We start from the raw sequence: 13811 nt of genomic DNA, 5'->3' as shown, positions 1-13811 counted from the left end.
GAAGCCAATTTATTAGACAGCCTTAGTACATATTAGGTACACATGGAAGTATTGTTTGTGCTTCAACACTCGCAAACATACAATCCCAATAAGTTAAACAGTTTCAGGACAGACTAATGTATCATTATTATTTTTTCTCTGATAAATAATTTTGATATAAATCAATTGATTTGACAGTAAACCCTATACAACAGCAAATTATAATAGAAAAAAAAACACAAAGTCAAGCGTTTGCATCACAGAAAACGCATTATAGTGCAATATACAACTTGTTTGGCCAGGAAAGAGGGGAGGGAGGGAGGAAACAAAAGTGAAAAGGGGGGTTTAAGGTTTTTTTTTGCAAAGCCATTCACCATTTGAGGGTTTTTACATTGCACCAGAGGAGGAAACAGACAAAGAAAATATAGATATTAGTTCTTTTTCCCGGTTGACGACTAACAGCTACAGCTAAACATCACAAACACGGCGGCTTCACATTGGCATTTTTAAAGGAAAAGTATCACTACTTCACAGTCAGAAATATCACCAGTCAACAGTGAGACGCTAAAACAGCAACATATGGCAGATACACAACACTACTCAGTGCATGGCCCAATTAAACATCATTACTAACCAAAGATAAGACTTATTCTGACAGGATACAATACTGAAATACAACTGGCCCTTTTTAAGATTATTCATTAAATATCAGCAAGCAACGGCCTCTTTGACATTAAAACGTGAAGTTTCTCTGGAGAAAGGAAAAAGTTGTGGCAAGTAAATACTTTACAGTCCCGGCAGCAGGAGGAGGGATGATTCTTTTTACAGAGTTCTTTCCAACATCAGTTTAACGAAGCATTTTTAAACCAACACATAATCGAGAATGTATGTTTTGAGTATCAAACACTCTGGAAGCGAATGATTGATTTGAATTGCACATACATAAATAAAAATGTCTTATCTTAGCCAAAATTGTGCATAAATGATCTCATTTAAAGTAGTTTTTGCTAGCAGTGGCCACTTTATGGTCATTGCCACGTTGCCATGGTTTTGGCAAGGTGCACCTAATAAACTGGCAACTGAGTATACAGATGAACTGTTGAGTCGTGGATGATGCTTCAGGTGTGGTCTGAAAGGTTTCAAAGCACGCTTTTAGACTTTCTGATACTCAAAACAAAGGTTTTCAGTGGAGTATTCAAGCCTGACATGTTAGGAAAAAGCTAAACGCTAACTCTGCGGCTCCCAGAACATCCACACTGGATACAAACACATTAACAGTCCACACAAGTCCAAGCATGCTACTGAATACAAACATCTCAAATGGGCAGGGGGGGCTCCTCTCTGATGAATATATTCATATATATATATTGCATGTTGACTGATATGATATATTTTACGACATCAACCTCTCCTGCACATCCCTCCTCCACCCGCTTCCAACAAAACTCACACCAAGGAGGAAACCCAAAGGATCAAACAAGAGAAAATGTCTACCTTTTACACATTCTAGCAGGTTCATAGCATACAATATGACATTTTGGTACTTTCAGTTTTAAATGGCCTTCTGTTCTGATATTTAAACCTTTTTAAATAAGTCCATTTAGTTGCATCCATTGTAAAACATGAGAATACTTGCAACAATTTTATTCTTTGATACAACATATATTTTTTTTATCATCTAAGATGTCTTTTTTTTCTTCTCAAGCAAGATGCATACACAATTAATGTGGGCTTTATGGGGGGGGAGTATGGAGGTAAGGTGGGGAGAAGGAGGAGGGGGCAGAGTTAAGGAAGGTAAAGAGGAGAGAGATGTGATTGGAGTATTTTAGCTTGTCACTTCCTCGTCTGGTTTGTTCATGGCCTTGAGCTGCTCCAGCAGGGTGGTGGGGGTGAAGATGCTGGTCGATCCTGGAGACACGCACATGCATAAAGCACACACACAAACACACACACACAGTGTTAGATCTGCACGTTTGGAGAGAAACAGTGAAAAATGTGTTTTCAGCTCTTGCTATGAATGCCTACTGATGAGGGCAGTCTCACATGATGATGGAAGTAAAGATAGAAACACTGAGCAACCCACAGTTAGAAAATCATAATCAATTAGCCAGCAGGTTCAAGTAGATCATGAGTCAGAGCTTAAAAAACTCATGCTAAAGGTTTTACGGTTTAAGTGCTGCTCTTCAAGTCGCTCATTCTACAAACACACAGCCTGACACAGAACCATGAAGCCGTGTTATATCACATGCAGCTGAACAATATGGAAGCACACAGACCAGTGATGGCGCCTCACAACTGTCATGAATCTGAGCTGGAAGAAATCCTGCAACAGCAAGCCGCTTCTACACAGCGCAGCCAATCAGGTGTTAGAAAAACATACACATGACGGCGTGGGCCTTTAACTGAGGGACTTCCAGACGGCTGAACAGTACCGCAAGAAACAGCCAAAAATACAGCAAAGAAAGGCAAAAGCAGATCTTCTCTACATGTCATGAAATCCAAACCCAGAGAGTTTAGGCTATCATCAACTATAAATATGAGTGAAAATGCGAAATTTAGCAACGCTGATAACACAGGGATGAACTGTTGTGACAGCTGAAGACACATTTCAGACATTGTAAACTTGAAAGGTGTTCGAGTAAAGCAAACTTTTTTGCCAGATTTGTGTGTCACTCCATCATCAGATTTGCAGATGGATTACTGCCAGTTTAATTCTTCATCATCCAGAAGGCAAACGAGCCATTTGATTTACTCCGCACACCTGTTCAACATTATCAACAGTATTTGACCTTCATCGGTTTGTTTCTGTTGCAAAGCTGCATGTTTCCTCCAGTTCGGTTTGATGAGCTGCTCATCACCTACAGTCGAACTAAACTTGAGCCCATGAGGGCTCAGAACAGGAAGTGGAGGTAGTCAGAGGCAAAAACAGAAGAGAAAGAGGCAAGTCCATCTCGAGTTGGGTCATTATAGTGATGCGGGGGTCTTGGGTGTTAGGGGTCGTGGGTGGGGGTTTAGTGTGGGTCACGGAGGTCAACATCGGACTGGTTTCGCCTGCTTCTCTGCTGTTCCCCAAAACACACAGCTTCGTGGGCCTTTGCGCCCCAGAAACACAACACCGTGACGTTGATCACCAACGCCACTAAATGACTGCACATGTCCACGGTCAGACCAAAACAGCATAACAAAAACAAAGTCTTGTTTTAGTAAGTGATGACCATTTTGCTCAGGAAGTGTTGAATGCAGCAGTATGAGGGGGGGCAGCCATACTGCTTATGGTGAGAGCTGCTTTCTGAGAAAACCATGAAACCAAAAGTTGGTTTGTGAACGATATCGCTTTAGCAGATTAGTTAGGAATGAGATGGATGCCCAGGACTACTGCGTTCTAGCTTTTCTGGGTGAAAATCTGGCTTTAATGTGTGTTTAAAAGCAGCCTTGCTGATAAACTACAAAAATGAGGTGGTCATGAATATTTATGCAAATATGTATGATTTATTATCTCCAGGAAGGAGTTTTTGCTTTGAAAGTTCCCATATGTTTGTTTGTTTGTTGGCAGGATTTCTCAAAAATGCTGAAAGAATTTAGGGAAGTTTGTTGGGAAGCTGAGCCATCGTCTGAGGAACAACTGATCACTTTTTGGTTTAGACAGCGCCACCATGTGGCCATTAACAAAGTACAGTTTCACAATTGAGGCATAAAAGAGAAGCTTTTAGTTTCCCTTCCATCTTTGGCTCATCACAAATCTTTTTGATTGACCTCTGAACAGAATTTTTACCATTTTTTCAACAGGTAACAGACAAAGAAAAAACTATTTCATACACATTTCATCCAATCTTTCACTTTTATTCTCCAAGCTGAACCAAATTGTTGCCAAATTCTTGCAGGTGTGGCCTATTTTAAATGAACTGCTGTGACTCTTTAATGCATTGTGCAACACATTTAGACAACACATATAAATACATCAGCTTTGAGCAATCCTGGTAAATCTACACACCTGCAAAAGTTTCCATTCAAATATCCCAGAGGTAATGAACCTCGCTCAAAATTTGAAATCTCTCACTGTGAGTATTTGAAGGTCGACCTGGACCAGATGCAGATTAAAAACCTCTAAACAGTTTGTTTTTTAAAAAACTAATTCAGAGGAGTGTTCGGCTTCGGAGCAGGTAAGTGCTGTTTGAGTGCTACACAAGTTCTTTCGAGTGTACCATCTGTTTCTGTTTCCTGCATCAGCAAACTGAAAACTAATAGCGTGCTAATGACTGGTGTAAAGGATGAGTTTTGGAAGAAATGAGGAGCCTCCTACATTAGGGAAGGGGGGGATTAGTGGCAGCTGTTTGACATTAGCGGCATCTTTACTTTTTATTAGGTTGCTAAAGCATATCAGGTGGAACATTGCTACATACCCAGACTGTGTGTCAGCAGAGAGGCATCATAGAGGCTGTGATACAAAGGGCAACGTTTTGGACAACTGAAATGAATTCTTCTGGGATGACTGCTGTTACCTGACTGTTTCCCATCTATGTTGCCGCCCAAACTTGCCCTGTGTGTCAGCACCCCGAGGGGTATATCATGATAAAGTTGATCTGTTGCTAATAGTCAGCACCCTCTGCAGACGAGCCATGAGCTATGTGAGCATGTGATGGTGGGCTGAGAGAAAGTGACATGGACGGAGTCAGAGGACTGGGAGTCAAAAAAAAAACAACAACAAGAAACATGAGGAAAAAAAGGAGAGAATCCTTCTTTGAAATCCAACATCAACTCAAGGACCTGTCCTGAAAGAAACCAGTAACAAATCATGGTGGCTGCCTTTGTGAAGGGTTAACTAGAAAAATAACAGGACAGTAAAAACCGATAGAGATGGATCTCAGGGGTAGATTAAATCTGGAGGGGGTGTTCAACAGGCTCAAAGGGCCTTTAGGTGGCTGTCGAGGGCCGATTTAATCCACCCAGCTGAGATGATGGGAGGAGGCAGCAGGGATGGGGTCACGACCCCCTCAAACATGGCCGCTCTTCAGCACAGACTTTACTCAGGCTGTATCCAAATGCGTGGACTCGAGGGTCCCCCAGCCTGGGCCCTCGCAGATGAGACGGGCTTTGTGCACATGTTATTTTTTCTTTCTTAGTGTGTACTTTTTTCCTCTAGATATTTCTACTGTTTTAAATACTGTTTCTACATGACTCATCATACTTGTGTATTTTATAAATTAATAGGTTTTATTCTCTTATTGTGTCCAATTACAAGCATCACATTCCTATTGCAATGAATTGTGGGTAATTCAATCAGTAAAGTCTGAAGACTGCACCCCAAGAGGACTCTAGAAGCCTGCAGAAAGTCCACACGAGTCCTCTTGAGGACTTGATGCCTAGTGGATTTAGACTGTGATCTGCAAGTGGGTTGAGGCTCAGACATTTGGATTCAGCCTTCCGGTAGGGACAACAGTCAGGTTGCACCTGATTGGATCGCAAGACTCCCATTCTGATTGGCTAACGCTCAATATACAGGGACTGGAGCCCGCTGGAGCAGTCCATGCAGTGAGGGAAGGTCGGGGGTGCCCATCCCCGAGGGACACAGGGAGGAGGGGGGTGGAGTTACATAAAACAGTACTGAGTGATCAAAGAAGAAGAAGGAACAAGGAGGAAGCCCTTGTGCTGTGAAGGTTCAGAAAGGGCTTCTTTGTGCGGCTGCCTTTACTTTTTTCAGTGTGATTTCTCTCTCCCTCCCTCCCAATCTGTCTCTGCCTCACTCGGCTGAGGGGTCTGCGTCCTCAAAGGACACCCTAGTGGACTCTCGGAAGTCGGGGTGCTGCAGGTCCGATAAGAATTTGGTGGGGGTGAGCGTGTGGGTGGAACCTGTGGAGGAACAGAGGTGGCTTCACCACTCAGCACATGCCACACCCCCTCCCCCACTCTCTCCAAAAAAAAAACAAACAAAAGGGTTAAAAACAAGCAACCTGTCACACAGGACACACACACAGAGACACACTCGTCCGGTGACAGTTCACACACGCTCGCCACGCTGCACAAACAGAACTTGGACGCACAGACACAGAAAAAGACATGGCGTGGCTGCAATTCAAAGACAAGAGTTGTTTTTTAACACAACAGCTAAAGCAGAGCACAAAAACTAACAAGACACTTTCCCATTTATAACACAGAGTGGCCGGCGAAGCTTTGACACGTCAAATAAACAGTACAGAGGGGCATAACATAACGGGCTATTTTAACATAACACACTGCACACAGCAGGCGGGTTGTTAGGACTATCTGCAGCTAGATGCTGCAGTCATGAGCTGAGTGCATGAAGGCCAAAAAGGAAGTTACGCTGTCCTGCAGGAGTCGTGTCGGGTTCTGTCTGCAAAAACTTCCTGATGGAATGTTTCTATACTCAGAGTAGAGAGTGTGGGAGATATCATTGTTTTTGTCTGTGATCGGCAACTTTCGCTAGAATTTTATGTTTATGTTTATTTTAATGTTACATCTAAACGCTCTTATAATCATTGTTCAATTTGCTTAAACAAAGTGCAACTTTCTCAAAGGATCTCATCACTTTGACAAGAGGTCAGTTAATTTCAGAGCTTCATCTTCCTTTTAATGCACTGAAATTGTGCTTCTACCTCAGGGTTAGACTGTCCATTCACTTCACTTCCGGTGCTCCACCTGCATGTTTCCTCTCCCCTCTATCTTTATTTTGTTTAAGCTGTGTCCTCACGTGTCCCTCGAAGGACCTGAAGTCCAGACTGAACCTGCACCCGGCGGTATGACCTCACACAGTCCTCTGAAAATGCGTCAAAGGAAGTGTTCCCTAAAGTAGGACGCAGCTTTTATTAGTTTTCACTCTTCCTTTTAATCATAGTCCACTCTGGGACACGTCCTCTCTGTGTTACTGAACAGCAGGCTGAAAAGCAGTTTTTTGATTGCCCCTCTTAAGCTGAAAGTTTTAAGTCTTTTTCACCTCTGACCACACCCGGCATCACTGGTAAGTGTGGCTGGGTGTGGTCATAAGTGAGCTCTGTTGAACCTGTAACCACACCCCACAGCGTGTACACCTGTATGTCACTGCAGCAAGGTGAGGAGTTACACCACCAGAGGTCAGCGAAAACAACATTTTCTTCATTCATTAAGTTACTCTGCAAAGTATTTGTGGGTGTAGCCACGTGCCAAAGCCTACACATATGAACCCTTCCTCTTGCTCTCAGGCTGCGCTCAGCGGCGCCTCCCGTTGCTCCACTCACCAATGATGGCCTCCCACTTCCCATTGGCCTGTGTGACCTCATAGGCGCAGCGCATCTCGCTGAAGGACACGCCGCCGATGATGAAGACTATGACACGTGGCCCGGTGCGGTACTCTCCAGGTGTCTTATTCTTGTGCCAGTGGCCATACCGAGCACTGCCAGAGCAGAGAAAGGAAAAGACAGTCTTTCAGCCTTTTTCAGTCATCGTGGCATCCTACTGTTTTTCTCTCACAACAATATTTTGTGATTTAAGAATGATATGAAGAGAGAGAGAGAGAGAAAGAAAGAAAGAAACTGCCCTAAATTACCCTGCATTGACAGCAAAAAACCTATTGGGTTAAGCTTTCACCCTGAATTTTGCCTCTCAGGCACTGCTTCCTGTCTGGTTACATACAGGCTGCTCTTGATTGACCATCTGATTGGAGGTTTGTTGGAGGTTCTGCGGCCTGCAGACTCTGCTCAGGGAAAACATACAATAACTTGATATATTATGTTTCACAGGTGATGTGTTTTCACACTATAGTCCTGAAAAGATTCTACAACTAAATGCAAATAAGGGAGAAAAACACACTGCTCCTGACAAAAGTTGGCCTCTTAATGTTGACAAAGATTGCTCATAAATAGATTACATACTTTTTGATTGAAGTGTTAGTATTCTGTATTTATTAATGATTTAAATAGCAAATGTGATGTTTAATGGTATTACTGCAATACAGATATGAATGCAGCAAAATCAAGCTAATATATTATCATCTTTTGAGTTGATACTGCATGTTGTTATGTTAGCTTACAGTTGCCTTTAAGTCCAATAGTCCAATATTCACTCTCCTTCTCGCTCTGTTCTCTGTCTCTCAGGTTTTGGATAAGTAACCATTTCTGCAGCTGCTAAATGCTCCACTATGTTCACCAGCTAGTCGCTAACTCTGTTGGCTGTTTGGTGCTGAGCAGCTGTTGTACAGTGGATTTATCAGAGCTTTTTTCACAAACCAGTGAGAGTGAACCAAACTGTCACAAGATTAATTCTGTGGGTTTTTCACAACGTGCAATCCCTTTCATACATGTGACATTTGTCATTTGATGCCAAGTGTATGTAAAATATTGATTTGCCTTGTTAAATGCACAGTGTGTAATTTCTCCTGCTAGTTTGATGACGTGGTGAAGTAGCATGGGATCATGGGAGTTGCTGTCCTCATTGTTAAACAACCACCGTTGATTGGACTCAGGCAGAAATGTATTAAAGTTTTGTTCTTTTGATCTGTGGTAATCACACAACTCAACAACATTTAAGACATTTTTCATGTGCACATGCTGCATATTATGCCTTTCAGTTGGGAACTGAAACCAAATAAGCTGAGCTGAAGCCAAATGTTCGCATTGCACACAAGAGATAGGACTCCAGCATCAGCAGCTTCATCTAACCTACACGTCTGCTAATTTGATCCACGGTGCTGGGTGGGTCTGCGGGGGAGGGACAGCAAATGGGGCAGATCAGTTCGTAACAGGAGAGGATTTGGTGCTGAATCAATACACACCAGCAGCTTCCACACGGACTGGAGTGAAAAGATTAGTGGAGCTGAAAGTGGCTTCATCACTCCCCCTCATGCACACACACACACACACACACAGACACGCTCACATGCAAGGGCAGTTGGGAATATTGATGACTTGTATTCAGGTCAGCTTGGTTACATTTTGGCAGAGTTTCCAGGGGCTCATATCAAGCTGATATCCATTTTGTTGATGAAAACATTTCAGCAGTGACGGACACTTTTGTTACTCACTGCTGATTTCGTACCTAAAATCTAAACTTTTATAGATTTACAGCCCAATTATTTCAAAAGACGCAAAACAATCACTCTCGAAATGTGGAAACTTCTAAGAAAAAAAAAAGTTGAGATTTTTAGATGTTTCTGCTCAGAGTATTCTCCTCTATCGGGGTTTCTCCTCATTAAAACATGTACAGGAGTTGGTGAATGTCTGAGCTCTTATAATGCCTCCTATTCTCGGCACTGGGATATGCGTACGCCTCACTAACCTGCCAGTCATCAGTGTCACCTCCCTGCTCTCCATTTGTCTTGAAGCATTGATCCGTTGGGCTCACGTCCCCTCCCAAATTACTATTGATCTAATACCATGACTTCTGTCCTCGCAATCTAAAAAGCTATCTACTACCATGCAATAAGATGCCACGCTGTGTGCATATGCATATAGACGTATGTGTATGTACCTGACTGCAGTGGTGCTGAAGGAGGCAGAGGAGCGGGTGGAGATGTAGGGGTAGTGCTTGGTGTCCAGCTTATCATCAATAGCATCCTGGAGGGGGACAAAAAGACAAAACAGATCTTTGTCAGCAATACTGTCAGCCTTTAACACACACACTCAAACACACTTCAATAGGGGCTTCACTGTTGTGTCACGTCTCTTAGCAACCATGTACAGCTCCATCATGGAGGTCCATTGGAGAATAGGCTTCACACAAATAAGGGGCTAAATATAGTTGATGACAGCCAGGCTGAAAAACAGATGTTTGACTCTGCTCAGTGTTCGTCAATTTCAGAATGAAACAGTCCGGTGTTTTTCCCACATTTAGGTTTTCTTTAGGGAAAAAAAATCTACAGTAAAAATGTTTTTGAAGCTGAGAAGTGGAAAACCTCAATACGGCCGCTCACTGCCTTCAAAACAACACACAAACAAAAGCATCACCTCCATGATGTCCTTCACCAGTGGTGTCCAGCGGGACAGCTGATAGGTCTGCTCGCTCACGCGCTCCTTCCTGTCCAGCTTCTTTCCTCGGCGGAGGGTGGACTAAAAAGAAGGGAAGAGGAGACGAGGAGGTGAGAGAGAGAAGGTGTGAAAAGGCCTGAAGAAACGATGATCAGAATCACCTGCGCGGCTCTCATATTAGGCGTCCACGCTGTACAGGAAAGGAGGAGAGGATACAGTACATGTACTGCAAATAGAGAGTTGAATGAGAAGCAGAGGAGTGAAGACTCAGACGGAGCATCAGACTGAGCTGATGGAGAGTAGAGGACGAAAGAAGCCCAAGAGAGAGAGGAAGAAGAAGAGCGCCGCCCGGCGAGGATCTTACATCTGTGATGATGGGGACGCCCAGGTGAGCCATGTTGGTGATGATCTCACTGTCCTCAGGGGGGATCTGAGCGTGCTGGATCAGCTTGTTCAGGTTCTCCTCCGTGATGCCTGAACACACACACACACACACACACACAGGTCATATCTTATTACTGTAAATAAGGTGTGTTTACATTTAATATCAGCTCGATCTGGGATGGCGGGGTTATTCATGTTTTGTAACTTGAGCGCAAAAATAAAAACATTTTATTAAAACTGTATATTACTAAAATTCAGCAGCTGTGTAGAAAGGTGGTGTCTCAGCTGAGGGGGCTAAAAGTAAAGAAATAAAACAAAAACAAGCTTCAGCTATGAGTAAATGGAGCTTTCATAAGGACTTAGAGTATATGTTACAGACTTCAGATGGGATTTCTTCATGTGGTCTGCAGTCTTACCATTCTTGAGGAAAATGTAGAGCAGGATGATGCGGATCTTGTCGTACGTGCTGACGTTGGCATCCAGCAGGATGGGCACGATGGCCCTCATGGGGTCTTTGATCTTCTCCCCCTCAGCGTCTGTGCCCATAGCCAGATCCTGGATAAGAGAACTTGGGTGTCATATGTATGTCATTTAAAGTGCTCATTTAAACGCATTAAATGCACGTTTCCAGGGTTTGTAAAAGCATTTTTTTTCAGTTACAGAGGATTTCAGACTATTTATCTGTGTGCAAGAAATCATGAAAAATGATGATTCTGAGCATTTCCTACTTTAGCACTGATCTGCTCTTTAATTATTGTCTTTCCTCTGTTCTCCCCATTTCCTTTCCTACCCTCTCTTCCAGTTTCTCTCCTCTCCTGTCTCCTTGCTTCCTCTCTTCTTTCCTCTCTCATCCCCTACTTTCCTCCCGCCTGCCCTCTAACCTGTTCCACGCGGCACAGCTTGTCCACTGTTCCCTGGTAGTGCTTCATACAGTCCTCAGCCAGCTGCAGGTGAGTGGAGTACTGAAAAACACACAACACACGGGGTCAGCATACACACCGACACACACACAGGACGGCACACACACTCATAGAAACACACACACACCTTGCTGAGCTCCTTCTGGTACTGAGGCATCTTCTTCAGCATCTGGGACAGATCCCTCATTGTGGTCTGTTGAAACAAACACAAACAATAAAAGTATGACAAACCATTATGATGGACTTCTAATGGCCACTCAACATTTAAGTTTAGTTCTAAATGTGAACTTCCACCATCTGGAAACAGAAACAGCTCAGAACATAATGCAGCTCTATTTGTAACTACAAATGAATCTAATTATATTTAATTCTGATTATTATAATTAAGGTAATCATTTGCTGTAAATGCCAAATGGAACCAAATAATGAAAAATACGAAATTCATTTAATTTCTGTTGCCCATCACTTGTAACATATAATAAATGCATAATAAATAAATAACTTAAAATTAAATTCTGATCATGTTTTCTGAATATTATCAAAGGACTGTTCAGCATGTGTGCAGACAATTTGCTTTCTTGCAGAGAATAAAAAATGAGGACAATGATACCAGCCACATGTCTGCACTTTAAATGTGACGCAACAGCCAGCAGTTAGCTTAGCTTAGCAAAAAGACTAGAAGCTGGAGGAAACAGCTAGCCCGGCCCTGCCCAAAGTCAATAGAATCTGCCTGTCAGCACTTCCAAAGCTCACTAAATGAACATTATCTCATTTGTTTAATCTGTACAAAAACAAACGTGTGAAAAACGTTTTTTTGTGAAGCTAAGCTAATCACCTGCCGGTTTCAGCTTCATATTTAATGAACAGGCAGGAGGACAGTGAATTTTTCTCAAAATGTTCCTTTAAAATGTGAAGAATCTCTCTTCACCTAAAGTTCATGAACACACCCTGTGCAGCCAAAATCTGAGACTCTTTGAGTCTTAATTGATATTTACATAAATTAAATTAATGTACTTTGAATACTCAAATACAACAATTGTATTCAGCATTTTTTGAAGAATTAAAGAAGTTATCCCTTATGTAAAGTAACACTATAGTACCATTTTCTTGGCAATACTGTATGTTTTCCTGTAGCAGCCTCCTCTTTACCTTCTCTCCAGTGTTCATCCTCTTGCTGGAAGAAAAGTCCTTCAGCTGACGCGTCACTTCCCTAATGACAAGACACAAGCAGGAAAGGAGAAGCAGCAACACATGAGAGAAAGGTTGTTACATGGCTGAAGACAGTCTCCAGAGACATATATAAAGAGAGAGATGAAGTATGAAGAGAAGTACTCACTGGGACACCTCAGCTATGTGTTTGTGTCTCAGGCTCACCCACAGGTCATCGTCCTCATGCAGCAGGACCTCCTTCTCACGAGAGTCTCCAATGCCGCTGGTCTCATACCTGAAGAAGAAAAGACACATCCTGAGGCGACTGATGCCAGTATGGATATTTCATGCAAAAATAAGCCTGCTGCAGCTTTAACCTCGACCTTAAATAAAACAGAAACATAGCCCTCAGGAGTTATCATTGCTCTGTTTTGCCATTTGAGTTTTTCGTACTTGTAGACGTCGTTTTCGATGGGCAGCAGGTCGTAGCCCATGGCCTGGAAGGTGAGCTCATGCAGGACAGGAGAGACGGGGTCAAACGCCCTGTCCAGGATGATCAGCTGTGAGCGAGCCTTGTCTGGACCCTGCAGCGAGAAAGACAGATACAGGAAGGAAAGAAGCAATAAGATAGATATACGATGTTGCACATGTATATTTGAAATACATTCTCAGTAATGTGGAATTCAGCTGTGCGATTTTAATGACTGAGCTAAATATTTTGCAGTAAGAATATGAGAAAACAAAACAAATTAATAAGCAGGAGCATAAGGGGACAAAAAAATCAGATTGTCCTGAGCTCACCTCTCCCATAGTGGGGTCATCAGCTTTGTAAGCGTCCAGTTTGTCCTGAACCAGCTGGGCCAGGGTGGAGTTGTCCTTGTACTCGCTGACAGAACGACAAGCAGAAAGACATTCTGATAACACTTCTTTCAGTGTATTTTGAGAGCATGGGGGGGCAGCTCCTTTCCTGCTGCACCTCCCAGAGGACACTGAGCTCAAAGGAGAAAAATCAATTTTGTCGAATATGCTAAATCAGTAATGAAAGAATTATATTTGATGGCCTTTGAAGTGATCTATGACCTCTTTTTGTCCTTTATAACTGAACAGTAATATCTGCAGAACCACTGGCTTCCTGTGTGCAGCAGCCCTTTGATTTACAGAAACTTCTAACGAAAAAACACAAAAGTCACATATTTTTACAAAAGGTAAGACAATTGTAAGAATTTTTACGAATTACGCTATATGTTTCTAAACATGTTTGATCTTAAATAGTTTTAAACTGTTTTCAGCGACCTTCAACAAGCACCATTTTCCTCGCAGGTTAAATGTCAGCTGACAGATTCATCGAGCAAGATTACTAATAGAAAATTGGAAAGATGACATTAGAAGAGAGCATGTGTGGATTGCATAGATAAGGGAGACACAA

General features: G+C 42.6%; 1 protein-coding gene across 2 annotated transcripts in view; it reads right to left on the bottom strand.

The window, feature by feature from the left end:
* Positions 1-37: 37 nt before the first annotated feature.
* The window catches only part of stxbp1a (syntaxin binding protein 1a), a 30858-nt gene continuing 17084 nt past the window's right edge, over positions 38-13811 (bottom strand). The window contains exons 8-20 of one of the 2 annotated variants that reach the window (XM_041959659.1): positions 13187-13271; positions 12839-12969; positions 12573-12680; positions 12386-12446; positions 11364-11429; positions 11198-11278; positions 10733-10871; positions 10297-10406; positions 9912-10013; positions 9436-9521; positions 7209-7363; positions 5669-5826; positions 1789-1887 (exon numbers count right to left, since the gene is read on the bottom strand). In XM_041959659.1, the coding sequence (XP_041815593.1) occupies positions 5717-5826; positions 7209-7363; positions 9436-9521; positions 9912-10013; positions 10297-10406; positions 10733-10871; positions 11198-11278; positions 11364-11429; positions 12386-12446; positions 12573-12680; positions 12839-12969; positions 13187-13271 (1234 nt within the window). In that variant the 3' untranslated portion in view covers positions 1789-1887; positions 5669-5716. Of the gene's footprint in view, positions 1888-5668; positions 5827-7208; positions 7364-9435; positions 9522-9911; positions 10014-10296; positions 10407-10732; positions 10872-11197; positions 11279-11363; positions 11430-12385; positions 12447-12572; positions 12681-12838; positions 12970-13186; positions 13272-13811 lie in introns of both variants that reach the window. The other variant, XM_041959660.1, reaches the window with a different exon arrangement.

The sequence above is a fragment of the Chelmon rostratus genome, chromosome 19 (genome assembly GCF_017976325.1).
Source record: "Chelmon rostratus isolate fCheRos1 chromosome 19, fCheRos1.pri, whole genome shotgun sequence".
In the NCBI taxonomy this organism is placed as follows: Eukaryota; Metazoa; Chordata; class Actinopteri; order Chaetodontiformes; family Chaetodontidae; genus Chelmon; species Chelmon rostratus.
This window is presented reverse-complemented; position numbering and strand designations above follow the sequence as displayed.